The sequence below is a fragment of the Mobula hypostoma genome, chromosome 2 (genome assembly GCF_963921235.1).
Source record: "Mobula hypostoma chromosome 2, sMobHyp1.1, whole genome shotgun sequence".
Taxonomy (NCBI): Eukaryota; Metazoa; Chordata; class Chondrichthyes; order Myliobatiformes; family Myliobatidae; genus Mobula; species Mobula hypostoma.
In genome coordinates this window covers 228,575,817-228,598,165 of record NC_086098.1, presented here as the reverse complement: position 1 = coordinate 228,598,165, position 22,349 = coordinate 228,575,817, and the positions used below count along the sequence as shown (strand labels likewise).

The window sequence follows — 22,349 nt, the reverse complement described above, 5'->3', positions numbered from 1 at the left end:
CTATGGCTAAACAAAAACAAACTTTTTTTACAACAGCCCTCAAGAGGATTTTCCAATTGTCCATCTTGCTGTAGAATTACGGTGGCACTCAAAGAAAAGTCAGAAATTCTACCTTCACTTTACTCATTTTAATAAAAATGTAAAATATTACAATACAAATCAAACAAATTCCAACCGGGCAACAGTTCTGCCATTCTACTTACAAAAAGTCCCAGAAAATTTAGCAATCGCATTGCAATATCCAGCTGTCAAAGCAGCATGATCTGAAAAGTCTTTGCTTAAGATCTCTTCTTCAAAAAATGTTCCCATGTAGATGGGTATAATTTATTAGCCTTGGTATCTTCCTGGTTTCATTATCACGGCCTTGGTGGACGCATACTGGGTGGTGGAGGACCTGAAAGTGAGTTAGACATATTAGAACCCACTGCACCTGATTTATACATATTTAATTAAAAATGAGATAATATCAGAACAGGGCATTTTCAGCTTGAACCTACATTTGGAAGTTAATATGTACAACAATAGTCTGCTAAGTTACTTAAGTATAGGCACGGCAAGTGACAACAATTTAACTGGAGTGTGCATCCGGGTTTGATTTACAGGATTCTGAATCAGCAATTGTTTTGTCAGTATTACAAAGGGGGACATGTTAAACATTATGGCATACACAGGACTGATAAATCCCCAGGATCAGATGTGATCTATCCCAGGTTGGTGGTAATAGATAGCTGGGGCCACAACAGGTAACTTGTTAGCCACAGGTAAGGTAGGGATCACTACAGCCTGTTGAGCTTTAAACCAGTTCCATGGAAATTACTGGCAAAAATTTGAAGAGATATGCATTTGGAAAGACAGGGGTTGTCAGGGATAATCAGCATGGCATTGCAGGGGGAAATCCTGATTTTGGTAAGATTTTTTTCTGGGGGAAGTAATTACCAAGTTTGATGAAGGAAGGATGGTAGACACTATCAAAATGGGCCATTGTTTAAATAAACATTAACTAAAGATCCAAGGCATTTGACAAGGCCCCACATGGTAGGTTGGTCCAGGTTTAGGCATGCAGGATCCAAGGCAAGTGGCTAACTGCATTCAAATCTGAGTGCTAAGGTATAAAGATCATAGGCATAAGAGCAAAATTTGGCCCATCAATTCTGCTCCACCATTACATCAGGGCTGATTTATTAACCCTCTCAACCCCATTCTCGTCTTCTTTCCATAACCTTTGACGTCTTGACGAATCAAGAAGCTATCAATCTCTGCTTTATATATAATGACTTGGCCTCTACTGCAGTCCATGGCAGTGAATTCTAGAGATTCACCACCCTCTGGCTAAAGAAATTCTTTGTAATCTCTGTTCTAAATGAATGTCCTTCTATTCTGAGGTTGTGCCCTCTGGACTCTCTCACTACAGGAAACATCCTCTCCACATCCAGTCTATCTAGGACCTTCAATATTCAACTGGTTCCAATGAGATCGCGCCCCCCCCCAATTCTTCTAAACTGCACCGAGTAAAGGCCCAGAGCCAGCAAACACTCCTCATACATTAACCCTTTCACTCCTGGAATCATTTGCGTGAAACTCCTCCGGATCCTCTCCAATGCCAGCATATTTTTTCTTAGATAAGGGGCCCAAAACAGCTAATAATATTCCCAGTGCGGTCTGACCAATGCCTTATAAAGCCTCAGCATTACACCCTACTTTATATTCTCGTCCTCTTGAAATAAATGCTAACATTGCATTTGCCTTCCTTACCACAGACTCAACCTGCAAGTTAACTTTAGGGAATCCTGCATAAGGACTTCTAAATATCTTTGCATCTGATATTTGAATCTTATAACATTTAGAAAATAATCTACACCTTTATTCCTTCTACCAAATTGCATGACCATGAGATGTGAATTAGCTAAGATAGACTGGCAAATGACACTTAAAGGATTGACAGTGGATATGCAATGGCAAGCATTTAAAGGTTGCATGGATGAACTACAACAATTGTTCATCCCAGTTTGGCAAAAGAATAAATCAAGGAAGGTAGTGCACCCGTGGCTGACAAGAGAAATTAGGGATAGTATCAATTCCAAAGAAGTAGCATACAAATTAGCCAGAGAAAGTGGCTCACCTGAGGACTGGGAGAAATTCAGAGTTCAGCAGAGGAGGACAAAGGGCTTAATTAGGAAGGGGAAAAAAGATTTTGAGAGAAAACTGGCAGAGAACATAAAAACGGACTGTAAAAGCTTTTATAGATATGTAAAAAGGAAAAGACTGGTAAAGACAAATGTAGGTCCCCTGCAGACAGAAACAGGTGAATTGATTATGGGGAGCAAGGACATGGCAGACCAATTGAATAATTACTTTGGTTCTCTCTTCACTAAGGAGGACATAAATAATCTTCCAGAAATAGTAAGGGACAGAGGGTCCAGTGAGATGGAGGAACTGAGTGAAATACATGTTAGTAGGGAAGTGGTGTTAGGTAAATTGAAGGGATTGAAGGCAGATAAATCCCCAGGGCCAGATGGTCTGCATCCTAGAGTGCTTAAGGAAGTAGCCCAAGAAATAGTGGATGCATTAGTGATAATTTTTCAAAACTCGTTAGATTCTGGACTAGTTCCTGAGGATTGGAGGGTGGCTAATGTAACCCCACTTTTTAAAAAAGGAGGGAGAGAGAAACCGGGGAATTATAGGCCAGTTAGCCTAACATCGGTGGTGGGGAAACTGCTGGAGTCAGTTATCAAGGATGTGATAACAGCACATTTGGAAAGCGGTGAAATGATCGGACAAAGTCAGCATGGATTTGTGAAAGGAAAATCATGTCTGACGAATCTCATAGAATTTTTTGAGGATGTAACTAATAGAGTGGATAGGGGAGAACCAGTGGATGTGGTATATTTGGATTTTCAAAAGGCTTTTGACAAGGTCCCACACAGGAGATTAGTGTGCAAACTTAAAGCACACGGTATTGGGGGTAAGGTATTGGTGTGGGTGGAGAATTGGTTAGCAGACAGGAAGCAAAGAGTGGGAATAAACAGGACCTTTTCAGAATGGCAGGCAGTAACTAGTGGGGTACCGCAAGGCTCAGTGCTGGGACCCCAGTTGTTTACAATATATATTAATGACTTGGATGAGGGAATTAAATGCAGCATCTCCAAGTTTGCGGATGACACAAAGCTGGGTGGCAGTGTTAGCAGTGAGGAGGATGCTAAGAGGATGCAGGGTGACTTGGATAGGTTGGGTGAGTGGGCAAACTCATGGCAGATGCAATTTAATGTGGATAAATGTGAAGTTATCCACTTTGGTGGCAAAAATAGGAAAACAGATTATTATCTGAATGGTGGCCGATTAGGAAAAGGGGAGGTGCAACGAGACCTGGGTGTCATTATACACCAGTCATTGAAAGTGGGCATGCAGGTACAGCAGGCGGTGAAAAAGGCGAACGGTATGCTGGCATTTATAGCGAGAGGATTCGAGTACAAGAGCAGGGAGGTACTACTGCAGTTGTACAAGGCCTTGGTGAGACCACACCTGGAGTATTGTGTGCAGTTTTGGTCCCCTAATCTGAGGAAAGACATCTTTGCCATAGAGGGAGTACAAAGAAGGTTCACCAGATTGATTCCTGGGATGGCAGGTCTTTCATATGAAGAAAGACTGGATGAACTGGGCTTGTACTCGTTGGAATTTAGAAGATTGAGGGGGGATCTGATTGAAACGTATAAGATCCTAAAGGGATTGGACAGGCTAGATGCGGGAAGATTGTTCCCGATGTTGGGGAGTTCCAGAACGAGGGGTCACAGTTTGAGGATAGAGGGGAAGCCTTTTAGGACCGAGATTAGGAAAAACTTCTTCACACAGAGAGTGGTGAATCTGTGGAATTCTCTGCCACAGCAAACTGTTGAGGCCAGTTCATTGGCTATGTTTAAGAGGGAGTTAGATATGGCCCTTGTGGCTACAGGGGTCAGGGGGTATGGAGGGAAGGCTGGGTTCTGAGTTGGATGATTTCTGAGTTGGATGATCAGCAATGATCATAATAAATGGCGGTGCAGGCTCGAAGGGCCGAATGGCCTACTCCTGCACCTATTTTCTATGTTTCTATAAGCTTCCCTCACTTCCATTTGCCAGCTCTTTGCCCATTTTCCCATACTATCCAAGTCCTTTTGCAGACTTACTGATTCCTTAACACCACCTGCCCCTCCACCTATTATTTACAAACTTGGCCACAAATCCATCAACTCTGTCACCCAAATCGTTGGTATTTAATATGAAAAGCAATCACAACACTGACCCCTACAAAACATCACTTGTCAACGGCAGCCAACCAGAATAGGCCCCCTCTATTTTGACTCTGTCCCTCCTGCCAGTCAGATAATCTTCTGTCCATGCTGGTATCTTTTCTGTAATACTATGGGCTCTTGTTAAGTAGCCTCATGTGCAGCACCTTGTCAAACGCCTTCTGAAAACTCAGGTAAACATTCACTGACTCCCCTTTGTCTACCCTGCCTGTTACTTCCTCAAAGAATTCCAACAGATTTGTCAGGCAAGATTTCCCCTTAAGGAAACCATGCTGACTTCAGCCTATTTTATCACGTCTCTAAGTACCTCAAAACCTCATACTTAATAATGGACTCCAATATATTCCCAATCAATGAAGCCAGGCTAACTGGCTTATAATTTACTTTCTTCTGTCTCCCTCCCTTCTTGAAGAGTGGAGTGACATTTGCAATGCTCCAGTCCTCCAGAACCATTCCAGAATCTAGTGATTCTTGAAAGATCATTACTAATACCTCCACAATATCTTCAGCTACCTCACTTAGAACCTGGGGTGTAGTCCGTGTGATTTATGTACCTTCAGACCTTTCAGCTTCCCAAGCACCTTCTCATTGGTAATAGCAACTTCACTCACTCCTACCCCCTAATGCTTTTGAATTTTGCACATACTGCTAGTGTCTTCCATAGTGAAGACAGCTGCAAAATATCCAAATTTGTCTGCCATTTCTTTGTCCCTCATTACTGCGTCCCCAGTGGTCCAATATCCACTGTTGCCTTTCTTTTACTCTTTATATATCTGAAAAAAATCATTTTTGATATCTTCGTATTTCATCTTTTCTCTCCTTATGGCTTTTTTTCAGTTGCCTTCTGTTGATTTTTAAAAGCTTCCTAATCCTCTAGCTTCTCACTAATTTTTGCTGTATGCTGTCTTTGATTTCCCGTCAGCCACGGTTGCCTCATCCTCCCTCTTTTTAGGAATTTATCTATCTTATGCCTTCTGAATTGCCCCCAGAAACTCCCGTTGATAAACTGACAGACTGGGGCTCAAGTTGATAGCTGCCCAAAAGTCAAACTATATGAAGATAGCAAATGGCATACTTGCTGTAATATGCAAGGGTAGAGAATATTGAAATCAGAAAGTTATCTTGTAATTTTACAGAACATTGGTTAAACCACAATTCAGAGTCTCAATGGTGAGAAAGGCTGGCTATTAAAGTTGCAGAACTTCAACCCCCAAAGAGATTATGACAAAAAAAAATTTAACGTGAATGGGAGACAAACCTCTGAAACAAGATGGTGTGTGTGTGTGTATATATATATATATATAAAATGACATTGACATGGCTGTATCTACTACACTACACTCCATGTTATCTCAGAGCAGCTGGATAGTTGACAGGTAGTGCAAGCAGCCACAGATCACGGTTAACCCTAACTCCAATAAGTCCCCACGATCAACATATAACACATCAACTTCTGGAGTATTTAGGGCTAACATAAATGCCAGCTCATCAGGTTTGGCTCAGAAAGAAGTTTCTGTATGAATGAGGATAGTTAATGCAAACCAGGTTTTCGTTGCTATTTTTTGGCTTTTGCCTACAAATGCCCAGGTGTTAAATTCTATTTCACAATTTGCTGCTGAAAGACTTGAATTTATGACCAGTTGCTTGCCTAGTGTCATAACTAGCTATGAGGCCAGCTGGGGAATTAAATTTGGATACATTCTATTAGTCTGTAGATAATAATTTCAGATCCGAATCAAACAGTAGCCCAAACTTGCCTCTCATTCCTGGTGGTGGTGGTCTCATTCCTGGTGGCATTCCCATTGGTGCTCCTCGGCCAGGAGGCATTCCCATAGGTGGTCCCATAGGCGGCCGCATACCAGGAGGAGGGCCCATCATACCTGCAAATCAATTACATACAATGTTAGAGACTTGAGCACAAATGCAATGAGTCACTCTCCTCTTCCTAGTAAAAAGCATAGAGGTCAGTTCCATGGAATGCCACTTTCACACTAGGGTGACCAGTCTGCGTACACCGTAAACAAATACACTGACCGAGAGAAGGTGCAGGGAGAGATCTAGTTTCCTGGGGCAATAGGGCATCTGGGAAAGGTAGGATCTGTACAGATCAGACAAACTGCACCATACTTGCCCTGGACATGGGTAGTTTTACTTAGAGGAGTTAAACTAGATTTCCTAGGTGATGGGCTGTTGACCAGTGATTCAGAAAGAAGTGAAACCAGAAATGGAAAGAAGGAAAAGTAAAAAGGAAGGCAAAGGAATGAAAGATTGGAAAAAAAATGGAGTTGACCCTGCTTGATGGTATGTACATAAATGCCATCAAGAATAGTGAATAAGGCAGATGAATTCATGGCACTAATAAACTCACAGAAATATACCTTCTCTCATGGAAACATGGCTTGGAGAGGGTCACAACTAGAAGCATTAGACTCACAAATGAGATGGCAAAGGGGATTACAGGAGAGGTTGACAACATTTGTTCAACACTCACAGGCATGAGAAATTACATAAGTGAAAGACCATCACATGAGACTTTATGTGCAACTGAAGAATACAAATCAAGTGAACAATACTAGTGCAAGGGAAGAGCACATTTTAACTAAGTCACTAACAACAAAAGAAAAGCACTAGGACAGTTATAATCAGAATTAACCCAGTCTATCCCAATACTAAAAATGCACTCATAAAGAACTTTGGCAGAACGCAGAAAAAAAAAGGGGTTGTAATTCCAGATTTAGTTTTAGGGAATGAAGTTGAGCATGTTGGAAGTGGGAGAACATTTTTGTAGCAGTAATCATTTGGTTTGTCCAGCATGGTTATGGAAAAGATAAAAAAGAACAGAAGATTTAAGTTGGCATAAAGCCAATTTTGCTAGAATAAAAGTTGTTTCAGAAGTGAACAGCATACACCCATTTGAAGAACAGAGATGGGAAGCATTCAAGGTGTTTAGTACAAATATGTTCCCTGAAATAATGTGGATCGCCAAATCTATAGTCCTCTTAAATTCAAATGGATAAGATTCAGCAAAAAAAAAAAGCAGCTTGCTTTGGACAGCAAAAGCATGACACAGTAGACATTAAAAATGAAATTTGGAAAGCAAGAGCTAGTATGGAAAAATATTAAGGGTCTCGGCGCGAAACATCAGCTTTTCCATTGTACTCTGCCTAGTTTGCTGAATTCCTCCAGCATTTTGTGTGTGTTGCTTGGAGGCATAGATTCAACAGATTTGGGAGTTTTCAAAGGGAGATGAGGAAAACTCAATGTCAGGGGTCTGGATCTGACAATGGGGAAGAGTGGTAAAGAAAGAAAAAGGAGTATGTATTTATAAACAGAAGAGATTCTGCAGATGCTGGAAATCCACAGCAACACACCCAAAATGCTGGGGGAACTCAGCAGGTCAAGCAGCAACTATGAGAAGAAATAGCAATCGACATTTTGGGCTGAAACCTTTCAGTCCTGATGAAGGGTCTCTGCCCAAAACGTCAACTGTGTATTCCTTTCCATAGATGCTGCCTGGCCTGCTGCATTCCTCCAGCATTTGAGACGTATTTAGAAAAAGCTGGGGCATACAGGTCATAGACCTGGTGCTGAAAGGCAGGATTAGGCTGCAAAACAAAATCCATGTTTAAACAGACACAAAGACCAATCAGCTACAACGTTCTGTGAGAAGCCATAACTGCACCAATGTGAACGCTGGCAAAAATCAAAGCTTTGAGTATTTAGCTTCTAATACGCAGCTTCCTACCATAGGGGCATCAATCATAAATTTAAGCACTAAAGTACATTTTTAGTGTTGATTTACCGCATCAGATCTTCTGCAGCAGTGCAGAGCTACTATTTGAACCTGTCAGTGTTACTCAACATATACAGTAACTATTCACAAAGTTCACCGACTGGACTTCAGAGTTTTTTTTCCCTTGTTCAGATAGGGCAAATCTTGCGCCAACTAAGAGCAGGTGGAAAAGAAAGGAACTATGAAATAATAAAAGTAAAGGTTGACAGCTAGATTCTGTTGTAGTTTGACAATACAGTATACTTATAACAAACTGTCCTGATACCCTCCAGTAAGCTCCAGTGTACCATCACATTGCCGTCAGTGTGTTGCGTTCTCACCTGGTGGTGGTGCTCCTCGGCCCAGTGGTGGTGGGCCTCCACGGCCTGGTCCGTACTGCTGAGGTGCTGCTGCAATACTGGATGTAACTGCAGCTGCTGCAACTGTTCCACGTGCCTGGGGTGTCATCACCTATTTATACCAGTATGAACAGCATCAATAAACACCAACTCCTGACCACTATAAATATCACATCCCAAATTTGCCAGATTTGACAAATTTATGATGCACAGCCACTTCTGTAGCTATTCTTATCATGAGATTAGTTCACATAAGGCATAAGACTACTGTACTTGTAATCTGCAGCATAAATAATGTACTCAGTGGAAAATTTTCCAGTCAACGGAAAGAGCCAAGATATACCAAGGACACCGTAAAAAAGTGCTGGCAGATTTTGTAATCAGTAATTATTTAGACTAATGTGCAACAAATTTAAACGGGAAAATAATTTCCCAGCAATAAATTTCAGTTCATATTAATATATTCCTTTGTAAGGGTATAGTACAATGCACGATAATCGTTGCTATAGGGACAGAATGATGTACAAAACTAATTAAGGGATAAATAATAAACTTTGGTTTCAAAATCAGCAAGGGCAGGCAAGTCACTGCTCTCAGCACAAGTCAATCAGAGTCTTTTATACGGAAGATACAACCATGTTAAATAACTAGTTTACTGTGTCATACTCTGGCATCTTAATATCTGGGTACAGACCAGTCAAAGAAAATTAAAGCATTGCAGTAGATAAATGACAGAGAACGACAGTGAGGAAGATTCGCACCTGCTGAGATGGTCCTCCTACTCCTCGGACAGGACCCGCCAACCCAGCTGGAGCCTGTGGCATTGGTGCTCCAGCAGGGACACCACGACCCGCTGCTCGACCAATACCAGGACCTCCAGCTGCACCAGCAAGAGGCACGCGAGCAATTCCAGTCTGCAATTAAGAAGGCACGTGTAATCCAAGATGTCCGAACAAGTGAACAGCTACAATCCAAATCTAGCAAAATCTCTAATATTCAATGCCACCTCCAATTCCTCTCCCCACAGATTTTAAGTTGTACACACAATGGGCCAAAGAGCATGATACCAAATATACACTGATATAAAATGTTTTAAATCGGTGCTTTACCGCTGGGACACACTTCTGTTGTTGCCTCTCAAATTGATCCTCAGTTGATATCACCCTCCACCTCAATCCACTGCAGCATTCTCACCACTATAAACTGGCTCAGTGCACTGTGACAATGCATTACCCCTCTCACACACACTTGTATTAGCAAAGACTATGATCAACAGAGACAGTATTAAAAAATATATTACCCCGGATGAGTAAATGCACATTGTATTAAGGTGAATTATTGTCACAGATACACTGAAACCTCATTCTCCTGCCTATTCCCCGTAACTTTCATACCCTGACTTATCAAGAATCTGTCAACCTCTGCCTTTAATACACCAATGACCTGGCGTCCACAAACGCCTGTGGCAACAAATTCCACAGATTCAACATGCTCTCGCTGAAGAAATTCCTCATCTTGGACATCTCTCTGAGGTTGTGCCCTCTATTCCCAGACTCCCCTACTATAGGAAACATCCTGTCCATATACACTATCTAGAACTTTCAACATTTAATAGGTTTCAATCAGATCTCCCCTTATTCTTCTAAATTCCAGCGAGTAAAGGCCCAGAGTCATCAAACACTCTTCATATGACAAGTCTTTCATTCCCAGAATCATTTTCATGAACCTCCTTTGAACCCTCTTCAATGTCAGCACATCCTTTCTTAGATAAAGGCCCAAACTGCTCACAATACTCCACGTCAGGCCTCACCAGTGCCTTATAAAGCCTCAGTATTTCATCCTTGTTTTTTATATTCTTGAAATTAATGCTAACATTGCAGTTGTGTTCCTCAGCACTTACTCAACCTGTAAGTTAACTTTAAGGGAATCTTGCACGAGGACTCTCAAGTCCTTTTGCACCTCAGAATTTGAATTTTTGCCCTGTTTAGAAAATATTCCTTCTACCAAAGTGCATGACCATACACTTACCAACACTGTATTCCATCTGCCACTTCCTTGCCCATTCTCCAAATCTGTCCAAGTCCTTCTGCAGATTCCCTGCTTCCTCAACGCTACCTGCCTCTCCACTTTATCTTTGTACTGTCTGCAAACTTGGCCATAAAAGCCATCAATTTTGTCATCCAAATCATTGACATACAACGTAAAAAGAACCTTGCAGACACCATTAACCATCAACAGCCAATCAGAAAAGCCTCCCTTTATTCGCACTCTTTGCCTCCTGCCAATCAGCCAATACTCTATCCATGTAGCATCTAATATCTACCGTGTAATATCATGGACTCTTAGCTTGCTTCTTGGCTTCAAATATTCCACAACATTTCTTTAAAGACATTAAATAATTGCAACAGCCACTACTTATAGCAGATCTCCGAATCACCAGTAAATACAATACCATTTGGAAATCATGTTAACTGAGTGCAAACTGAGCATTTCCTTAGAAAATCGGGATCATTCTTATTTATACTAGAATTATCCAATCCCCAGAGCCTAGAAAGAAGATCCTTACATCTTTTGGAGGAGGTCCTTCCACTGTCATGGAAACCAATGTCTCACCACGTAGCAAGACCAGTCCAAGAACCCGCTTCTCTTCCCGCTCAGGTTGTTTGGAGTTCTTTGGCCTTATATAGGATAGCAAAAGGATTAGGTTTCGAACAACCTAAAGATTCATAATTAAACTATTTCCACATCTCATAAGTCTAGCAAGGCCATGCCTTCAATTTTATTAAATCACTTATGTTGCAAGAAACATAAGGTTGCTACAGTAGATGATTTTAACTTTCCACATACTGACTGGAAATCCCATACTGTAAAAGGACCAGATGGGATCGAGTTTGTCAAATGTGTACTGAAAAGTCTCCTTCATCAGTGTGTAGAAGTCCCAACAAGAGAGCGTGTGATACTGCATCTGCTATGAGGAATGACACAGGGCAGGTGACAGAAGTTTGTGTCCGGGAAAACTTTGCATCCAGTGACCACAACACCATTAGTTCCAAAGAAGATATGCAAAGAGATAGGTCTGGTCTGCATGCGGGTTGAAATTCTAAATTGGAGAAAGGCCAATTTTGACCGTCTCAGAAATGATCTGACAAGTGTGGATTGGGATAGGCTATTTTCTGGAAAAGACATATTTCCAAAGTGGGAGATGTTCAAAAATTTAATTTTGAGAATACAAAGCTTGTATGTGCCTGTCAGAATAAAAGCTAAAGGAAACAAAGTGTAGGGAACCTTGGTTTTCAAGAGATGTTGAGGTCTTGGTTAAGAGATAAAAGGAGATGCATAGCAGGGATAGGTACAAACAAATGGGGTTCTTATGGAATACAAAAAATGCAAGAGAACACTTAAGAAAGAAATCATGAAGGCTAATTAAAAGAAGGCATGAAATTGCTCTAGCAGACAAGTTGAAGGAGAATCCTAAGGGATCTTACAGGTATGTTAAAAGCAAAAGGATTATTGGGGACAAAATTGGTCCTCTGGAAGACCAGAATGGTAATTCATGTGGGAAGCCAAAACAGATGAGGGAAGATCTTAAGTGCATTTTCTGCATCTGTATTTATTCAGGAGACAGATGCAGAATCTACAAAAGTGAGGCGAAGCAGCATCAACTTTATGGATCTGGTACAGATCAGAGGAAGAGGTGTTTGCTACCCTGAGGCAAATCAGAGTGGATAAATCACCAGGGCCTGAAAAGGTGCTCCCCTGCACCCTACCAGAGATATTTAAAACATCCTTAGTGACCGGAGACGTACCAGAGGAGTGGAGGACAGCCAATGTTGTTCCGCTGTTTAAAATAGGCTCAAAACAGAAACTAGGAAATTATAGGTCGGCAGGTCTGACACCAGTTGTGGGAAAGTTATTGGAAGGTATTCTAATGAACCAGATATATATGTATTTATATAGATACGGACTGATTAAGGATAGTCAGCATGGCTCCATGCGTATTAGGTCATGTCATAGAGCTTTTTGAGGAAGTTACCAGGAAAGCTGACGAAGACAAGGCAGTATATGTTGTCTACATGGATTTAGTAAGGCATCTGACAAGGTCCCCCATGGGAAGCTAGTCAAGAAGGTTCAGTCGCTCGGCATTCAGGATGAAGTAGTAAATTGGATTAGACATTGACTTTGTGGGAGAAGCTAGAGAGTGGTAATAGAGGGTTGCCTTTCTGACAGGAGGCTTGTGACTAGTGGTGAGCTGCAAGGATTGGTGCCGAGTCCTTTGTTGTTTGTCATCTGCATTAATGATCTGGATGATAATGTGGTTAACTGGATCAGCAAATTTGCAAATGACACCAAGATTGGGGTTATAGTGGACAGTGAGGAAGGTTATCATGGCTTGCAAAGGGATCCGCATCAGCTGGAAAATGGTCTTAAAAAATGGCAGATAGGATTTAATGCGGACAAGTGCGAGGTTTTGCACTTCAGTAGGACCAACCAGGGTACGTCTTACACAATGAACAGTAGGGTACTGAGGAGTGTGACAGAACAAAGGCATCTGGGAATACAGGTACATAATACGATGAAAGTGGTGTCATGGGTAGGTAGGGTCGTAAAGAAAGTTGTTGGCACAGTGGCCGTCATAAACCAATGTATTGAGTACAGAAAGTGGGATGTTACGTTGAAGTTGAACAAGACATTGGTGAGGCCTAATTTGGAGTTTTGTGTGCAGCTTTGGTCACCTACCTACAGGAAAGATGTAAGCAAGGTTGAAAGAGTGCAGAGAAAACTTATAAGGAAATTTCTGGGTCTGGAGGACCTGAGTTGTAAGGAAAGATATAATAGGTTAGGACTTCATTCTTTAGAATGTGGAAGATTGAGAGGTATACACAATTATGAGGATACAGATAGGGTAAATGAAAGCAGGCATTTTCCACTGAGGTTTCGTGGGACTACAACCAGAAGTCATGGCTTAAGGTGAAAGGTGAAAAGTGAAAAGTTTAAGGAGAACATAAGGGGAAACTTCTTCACTCAGAGGGTCGTGAAAATGTAGAATGAGCTACCAACACTTTGCAAGCTCAATTTCAATGTTTAAGAGAAGCTTGGATAAGTACATGGGTAGCAGGGATATGGAGGCCTATGGTCCCGGTGCACATCTTTGGGAGTAGGCAGCTTAGATGGATTCAGCATGGACTAAATGGGCCAGAGGGCCTGTTTCTGTGCTGTACATCTCTATGACTCCATCATAATCAAATCTATCCTAATCCATAAGGCACATGCAGAAATGACAATTCTCTTAAAAGTATTAAGGATTTGCGCTGACAACGACCCTGGCAGGAAAGACTACAGATAACACAAGAAAACAAACCAATAATGACTCTTCGGGTACAGCTCCAAGTGCTTGGCTACCTCTAGCAAACCACAGATGTGCATTTTTCATACTCAGGCCCAGTCACCTATTGCAAGAAAATCATGCAATTTGGGGACCAGTGATGAAAAGTATCTATGTTCTACTAATGTGCATTATCCAGATCATTATTAAATGATGTTGAAGGCCTGTAATGAAATTGCACGAAATGGTATCTTCGCTTCAGAAATCTCATTTAAAAACATTAAATATTGAATTTTCTTTGTTTGTTTAAGCTGTGTCTAGTACTAATAATCTAGTACTAGTACTAAATGTGATAACTCATTATATTAATCGTCATTGGTAGCTATCTCACACCCACACATTTAGCTGTGACTAAGCCCTCTAGACCAATAGATACCTTTATGGGTTTACATAATTTTACAGGACTCTTTTAAGCCCCATGGACACACACAATCAGGCTTAGGTGTGAAATAATAAGGCACTATTTTAACTTCATTTCAATCATTAGTTTAGAATTGCATCATTAAATGCAACTAATACCATATCAGTTAAAAAAGTATTTAGATATAGCACAGTAACAGGTCCTTCCAGCCCAACAAGCCTGTGTCACCCAATTACACTCATGTGACCAACTGACCCATACATATCTGAATTGTGGGAGGACCAGATGGAAGACTCACATGGTAACTCATATGGAGAACATAAAAACTCGTTACAGACAGCAGTGGAATTGAACCCAGGTTGCTGGTACTGTAATAACATTGTGCTAATCACTACACTACTGTGCTGCCCCTTATTATCAGGGATGACCTGCTTGTGGTAAATGCAGCAATCCATAATCCATCAAAGTAAACCTACATTTAAGTTTCAATAGTTCCATTTAGTATCAGATAAAGGTATGCAATATACTTCCTGAAACTCTTGTTCTTTGCAGATATCCACAAAAACAGAAGACAGCCCCAAAGAATGACTGACAATAAAAACGTCAGAAACCCAAAGCCCCCCTACTTCCCCTCTCCCATGCACAAGTTGCAGAAAAGCAATGTCCCACCCCCACACCCACCTTTCAGCTGCCAGAAATGGAGTCAGTGACTAGGGAAAGGAATCTGTGGTTGAGAATGATTGCTTAGCTAGGAGAATTTACCGGGCATTGCACAAGTAGTGCTGCAATTTAAACAGTGGAAGATCAGTGGTTGCAGTTAATGCTGGCATTCAAATGACAATATTTCAGTTGATACCGCCAAAGGTTGAGGAATATAGAAGAGTCTGAAAAGATAAGTTTGGGAAGCATGAGGAGAAACAAGGAGGAAAACTAAATGCAAGTTCTGAGCTGGAGATGCGTGAGGGATAGGAAAGAACTTCAGGTTTGGCCCAATTAACACATGGAAGGGAAGAAACAGAAGCTGCTAATCAAATTAACTCAATCTTAGTGACAAGCAGTTCTCACACTTAATGGGAGCCAGGGAGACAAAGTGGAGGGATACAAGGTGGCAGTTTGCAGCAACAGAAAAAAAAACTAGTTTACCTCTGAGCTAGAATAAGGAGCAATTCTGACAGATTAACAGAGTCCAAGCATCCCATCCTGCATAGTCTACAGGGTCTAGAGCAGTGGACCTCAACCACCAGGTGCAAAGATGTGCTACTGGGCCACGAGGAAACAATATGATTTGGCAATATGAAACAATATGAGTCAGCTGCACCTTTCCTCATTCCCTGTCATGCACTGTTGAACTTGAACACCCCCCCCCCACCCTGTCGACCGGTCTGCAAGAATGTAGTCAATATTAAACCAGTCCGCAGTGCGAAAAAGGTTGGGGACCCTTGGTCTAGAGTGACTACCCGGTGAATGGATAAGCTAGCGAATTGCACATCCGGTCAAGCAACCAGATTAGTTAACCAAATCAGTAATTATAGAAATAATACAGTAAAGTTGTCAAAGATGAGCTAACAGGGATTCAGGAAGCACAATTTCAGGTGAATTAGAGAAGTTTCTCTACCCCAGGGCTCATCACTGAGAAGTGTAAAGAGGACATACAATTGTTGGGGGTGGTGGAGACAAGGAAATAATTTCTCCTACTGCAACAAAGTAGCAAGCCCACTTTAGTTACCAGTGGTGAATGTGACCTTGCAATTTCATGTGGGAGGAGACATTAGAGAAGGAGGGAATGACTGAATTCAAAGAAGACCAGAGGCCAAGGCTGCAGTACGGTTAACATACTTGTTACTTTGTCTTTTCTGTCCCCATCTAACCCATAATAGCCAAAAATATACCTCAGTACTGAATAAACTCAATCACCAAAATACCAAAATGAGGAAGTACGAGACAAGTTAAATGGGACTAAAGATAAAAATTCCCAGAACTAGGATTCTAAAAGAGCTGGCTGTAGAAAGTAGATGCAAATCACTAGACTTTGGATTGGAAATTCAAAAAAGGTAATTCAAGAAAGAAGACGGAGAGAAAGCAAAACCAACAACTCATTTAAGTCAATTATCTGTTATTGGGAAAAAATATAATTCTTTATTAAAAAGGACACTTACAAAATCATACAGCCTAAACATGCTTATGAAGTTTGATAAATATAACTAGGAATAATAATGCATACAGTCATACAGTGTACTTGAATTTCCAAAATACACCAAAAAGGTTTCAAATAAAATGTTATTGCACAAGGTGTGTGCATAGGTATTAACATATTAACTTGGATAGAAGATTAGGTAACTGATTAGTAAATAAAGAGGGGATTAGGGGGTCATCTTCAAATTGGCAAGCTATTTAAAACAACTTGGATGAAGAAATCAAGTCAAATGTAACCAAATATGCTGATGATACATGCTAAGCGAGATGGTAAACTGTGAAGGTATGAGACAGGTTAGGTGAGTAAGAACAAACTATAGAAATGGAGCATAATATTGGTAATGAACTATTTCTAAACAATAAAAAGCAGGTTGCTTAAATGATATGACACTATTAAATGTACTTTTTGTAAAGATCTGGGTAGCCTTGTACAAGAAGCAATGTTAGGAAACTACTTGGGAGTTTATAAAGCTTTAATGGGCATGAAGGCTCAGTATAAACGAACCAGTAATCACCATCTTCATAATATACAACAGGAGGTTGTCTCTCAGAATACTGTAATGCAGTAACAAAACTACAGCAAATATTCTTCCTCTCCATATAGAAATTAATTTTAAACTTCTTACTTGATCTTCCTGAACTCATCACAATCACATAGGATAAGGTTCATGTGTTTGTCAAATGCTTTGAAGGTTCCAATGAAGATGCGCCCATCCTGAAGGATGCACCTCATTCTGTAGTCGATATGCTGAAGCATCTTACTGCTCTTACCCACCGTCTGATGAGAGAAGTTATTACAGCAAATGGTCATTACACCATACAGACATTTCAAAGCTTTTCTAGCTTATGAGCAGTACTAGATTTCACTTTACCCAGTTTAGACTCAAAACTGATTTCCACTGATCATAGCTCAGTGACTAGTATTGCTTTGGAGTCACTCTTAGCTAAAGAACAACAGACACCAAGGCAATGATAGCCAGTAATATTTAAACCAACAATCCTTAACCAGAATAACTTTAAAAGCAAAGTAATACAGATTTTACTATATATGCAAGTTTTCATAACCATCATGCCTTGTGTTCTGCCATATTTTGGCAACTCAATTCCCAAGCTTGAAAGTTAAATAAGATGAAAGCTGCACTTAAAATGACTAAACACGAGGAATTCTGCAGATGCTGGAAATTCAAGCAACACACATCAAAGTTGCTGGTGAACGCAGCAGGCCAGGCAGCATCTCTAGGAAGAGGTACAGTCGACGTTTCGGGCCGAGACCCTTCGTCAGGACTAACTGAAGGAAGAGCTAGTAAGAGATTACTAGCTTTTCCTTCAGTTAGTCCTGACGAAGGGTCTCGGCCTGAAACGTCGACTGTACCACTTAAAATTACTATTTTCTTCACTATGATAGAACTCCCAAATCTTTCCCAATCTGCCCTTGAATCCGCTGCTTGTCTTTCAAAGTTTTAATAAGCACACGTGCCTATATTCTCTTTCTTACCATATTCCATAAAGGTCCCACCCCAAACAGCTTCCCTCTCCACCTGCCAGCTCTTCAATCTTGAGGCAAAGCTGTTCCCTGACCAGTGTCGAGGAGCGTAACAGGGTATACAGCAAGTTAGTCACACTTCTTATAATCCAATATTCTACATTTGTTGCAAACAATTTATGGGATAGAAAAAACAGGGTGATTCCCTTTTGACAATGTTCCAAAGGCCATTTTACTCTTTGACTAGCCATATTACAATTAACATTGTGTTCCAGTGTTTCACACAATTGTGTTATTCCCATGTAGACCATGATTTTTTTCCACTCCTTTTCACAACTGTAATTTAACCAATATGGCCAAAGCTCCCTTTTCTTTTACAAACCCTTTCGATTTCAGCTGGAAACTCTGTTTACTCTCATTATGTAGCATATGTGATTGCTACCTCTTTTAGTCACACACATCTAGTTATGTAACTTTAGGCAAACTCCTTTTATATTTACAGTGGATTTCAGTTAATGTGGGCCATCGGTTAACAACTTGTAAAGAACAAAACCAAATAGAGAAAATAGTTGGGTTTCCCTTTGTTTATTTGGGACGCCTTGCTGCTTAATTGGGACATACTGTTGCCGAAAAGTTTCTAACTAGCGTCAGTCGTGTGCACTACACTGTGCTTAGAGTGAGCAGTTTTTAAATAGTGTCGCTTGTGTTCAAAAAGCAGTGATTTTTGTCACTGATAGTCAGTAAGACAATTCAGAACTGATTTGCTCACTGCAGTTTCAAGCATTCAGACCTGGAGACGCCAAAAACAGCCAGAAGCGAAAATTTAAACATTTCACTACTTCGACAAGTTGGGAACTACAAAGAATTTGAAAGTATCAACAAACATCTTGAATGTTACAATGAAAATGAGGATTTGGAGGATATAATCATTAAAAGCATTAAATGAAGGCAGTCGGTGTCTGCACTAGGTACCTGTGCTGATTTTGTTCATTTACAATCAATCAAAAGAACAATTAGGAACTAATACACAGTTCTAGAGCACTGTAGTTGTTTTGATAGTGTTCTAATTTGTTCTGAATATCACTTAAGTACAGTTTGTTACTCAGTTATATAGTAGTTTGTCTTTTTTATACTTTATAAATTATTTACATGAAACTTTGGCTGACTGAGACAGCCGCTTAATTGGGCCAAAATGTACTGGCTCCAATGTGTCCTAATTAACTGGAATCCACTGTATTTTTAACTATTTCACATTCTGACTTCTACCTTTATCTTCTAGGCCTCCAATGTCAAGATAGTTTAAATCCTCGCAATACCATCAAATTCAAATGACGCTTTTGTTTTTCCAGAATCCAAATTCCTTTCTCCAACACAAACTCTCCATTCATCTGCACTAACTTTGAGGTCCAGCTTCCTAATCTCTTTCCTGACTCATTATATTTCTGTGTCGTGGGCATGTGGCCAAGTGGTTAAGGCACTGGACTAGCGACCTGAAGGTCGTGAGTTCGTGCCCCAGCCGAGGGAACGTGTTGTGTCCTTGAGCAAGGCACTTAACCACACATTGCTCTGCGACGACACTGGTGCCAAGCTGTATGGGTCGTAATGCCCTTCCCTTGAACAACATTGGTCTCGTGGAGAGGGGAGACTTGCAGCATGGGCAACTGCTGGTCTTCCATACAACCTTGCCCAGGCCTGCGCCCTGGAGAATGAAGACTTTCCAGGCACAGATCCACAGTCTCGCAAGACTTATATTATATTTCTGTGCAGATCTTTTAATCCTTTTCACCTCCTCACTCCCCGTTGCCTAGTGACGCTGGCACTGCAGAAGAACCCAGCCACCACCTAACTGTATAACCAACTGCAATGTCATGCTCTGGCTGTTGAGGGGAATCTTCTCTCCCATCATACCCAAAGATAGATAAGAGAGCAAAATGACCATGGCATCTTCTGAACACCCAGTTGTAATGCAATTTTGTGCTCAGGTAGTTTAAATTCTCTTATAAAAGAACAGCCAAATTATATTATTCCTAAACACCCTCTAACTAACCACTATGAAGACTGCTTTCGCTTAATGTTTGGGAAATGGGTTAAAATATTTTATTAGCAGAAATAAAAGAACTCTGGCAGAGCTTTAATTTACACAAGCCAAACTATGAGAGGCAGAAATTTGTCATAATTTAAAGACAATCTTTACAGAAAATTAGGTTTCTCCTTCACTAGCATTTAAGAATAATAAAACACTCTGAGTGTATTTTGTTGAAAGCATCGTTAATATATATATAAAAAGCTCTTTCAATGAAGCAACCAATTAACTAAAATTAGCCACCACCAGTTTTTGCTCCCCACAATAAAAGAACATTTGTGTGATCATGAGTTTTAGTAAACCTTGTTCTGCTCTCCAGCAATGGAAGTCCAAGTCCTGGTCACCTTCCCCATCACAACGTTCAGCTACAAAGGACAAGAGCAAGAACGCTGCCTGTTGGCTATCAATATCAATGCAAATATGGGTGGAGATGAAAGAAAATGACAGAAGCAATCAACCAGAAGCTCAGTCTGAACAGTTAATGCTTTTTGTGAGAGCTTTTATCCACTTGGGATCCAGGGAAAGCCAGCGAATTGGATACAGAATTGGCTTGATGGTAGGAAGCAGAGATTGATAGTGGAAGACTGTTTTTCAGACCGGAGGCCCGTGACCTGTGGTGCTCCCCAGGTGTCACTGCTAGGACCATTACTATTTGTCATCTATAACAATGACTTGGATGAGAAGTACAAGGCACGATCAGTAACTCAGCAGATGACACCAAAACAGATGCTGTCCTTGACAAATGAAGACGGTTATCATGAATTAGAGATCTCTTGACCAACTGGATATGCGGGCTGAGAAGTTGTTGCATTTTGGGAAAATAAATCCAGATAGGACATTCAGTCAACAACAGGGCCTTGGGGAGTGTTGGAGAACAGAAGGACCAAGGAGCACGGGTGCATGATTCTCTGAAAGTAGTGTCACTAGTAGACAGGGCGGTGAAGGCAGATTTTGGCACTGGCATGCATTAATCTGAGTATAGAAGTTGGGATGTTATGTGCAATTGTACAAGATGTTAATGAGGTTGCATTTGGAACACTGTGTTGAGTTTTGGTCACCTGCCATAGGAAAGATTGCCAAGACTGGAGAGAAGGGGAGCTGGTTGACTGGAGCATAGAATCCAGTGTGATCTCATAGGAGTGTATAGATAGGGTCAATGCACACAATCTTTTCCCCCAGGGTTGTGGAATCAGGAACAAGAGGTTATAAGTGTAAGGCGAGAGGGGAGAGATTCAATGAGAACCTGAGGGGTCATTTAAAGGGTTGTTGAACAGGTAAATGGAAAGGATAAGGGCCAAAAGCAGGCAAATGGGACTACAGTGCTTAGTGTTTTGTGTGTTTTGCTTAGCTTAGACATGAATCTTGATTGATCAATTGGGCCAAAGGACCCATTTCCATTACGCACAACCCTAAACTGGAGTTCAGACTTATGGAAACAGTGGCATCTCTATCACAGAAACACCAGCTTGTTATTTCTCATACAGTTTAAATGAAACCAGGCCAATTTGTACCCCTGGTGAAATCGCTTTTCTTTACTGTGCAAATGAGTACAATTCCAAAGTTTCATACTAGGAAAGAGAGAGAGAGACTAAACCCTCGGAATCACTCTAATTATAGCCATTGTGTTTTGCAGCAGTCACCCCCCCCCCCGTGTCAGAAAGCCATGTACAGGCTCCACCGACTCACCACCCCCGCCGTCCCTCTCCCCAATATCCCTCTTCTCACAGCCCCATTCACACTCCTTTGCCCCCGCCTGCTCAGTCCTCTCCCATTCTCAACTCTTAACTTCCCATTCATTTCCACTCACCCACCTCGATCCTCAGACCCTCTCACACCCCCTCTATCACATTCTTCAGCCACAGCCCGGAAAGTCTCTCTCTCTCTCCCCCCCACCCGCTCACAGCCCCTCTCCCACTACTACACCACCCGTCCCCGTCCCTCATCGCTTCAAGAGCCCGGGTACTAGGCCGCAGGCTGCCAACTCCGAAAATTGAATAACTGCACCGGCTGTGTGTGCAATACACTTCGGGCATCGTTTATCGGGGAGCCGGGGCGGGGTATCGAACCTTCTTACCATGGTTGCGGGCGGGATGGGCGCACAACCCAACGGATTGCAGAGCGAGAAAGGGAAAGCAAAAAATTCCTACGAAAGGCCGCAGGTATCAGCTCGCGCGCCGAGGCCGGAAGTTTGCGCGTGCGCCGTGCCGGCGAGCCCCAAACTCGCTAGGCGCGGAGCAGCCTGGGATACTGGCGAGGGCCAGTGGCAGGAGGAGGAGGTCAAAGTTGCGACTGGAAGAGCTGGGTCTGTGTCTGGGACTGTTTTAAATGCCGGAGGGAACGTCCTTCGCAAACCTGTCCTCAGATTCCCTTAAAATGTCAAAATAGAAGGAAGCCATTCAGCTCCTCGAAGTCTGTTGTGCCGCTCAGTAGGG

The 22,349-nt window shown here is 41.5% G+C and overlaps 1 protein-coding gene across 1 annotated transcript; it reads right to left on the bottom strand.

Annotated features, from left to right (window-relative positions):
- Positions 1–117: 117 nt before the first annotated feature.
- snrpb (small nuclear ribonucleoprotein polypeptides B and B1) lies at positions 118–22,131 on the bottom strand. Its single transcript, XM_063041602.1, has 7 exons — positions 21,992–22,131; positions 16,978–17,129; positions 10,981–11,092; positions 9,176–9,328; positions 8,397–8,526; positions 6,041–6,163; positions 118–394 (listed from the first exon to the last, which is right to left on the bottom strand). Exons 1-7 carry the CDS (start codon positions 21,992–21,994, stop codon positions 357–359), a joined length of 711 nt encoding a protein of 236 aa, XP_062897672.1. The 5' UTR covers positions 21,995–22,131; the 3' UTR covers positions 118–356.
- Between the last annotated feature and the right edge of the window lie 218 nt (positions 22,132–22,349).

What these genes read in the sequence shown, in the direction of transcription:
- snrpb (XM_063041602.1), bottom strand. An exon ending in TAGGAGGACCATCTCAGCAG is followed by an intron (nt 8,527 to 9,175) that starts GTGCGAATCTTC and finishes TGGTATAAATAG; the next exon opens with GTGATGACACCCCAGGCACG. An exon ending in ACCACCACCAGGAATGAGAG is followed by an intron (nt 395 to 6,040) that starts GCAAGTTTGGGC and finishes ACTCACTTTCAG; the next exon opens with GTCCTCCACCACCCAGTATG.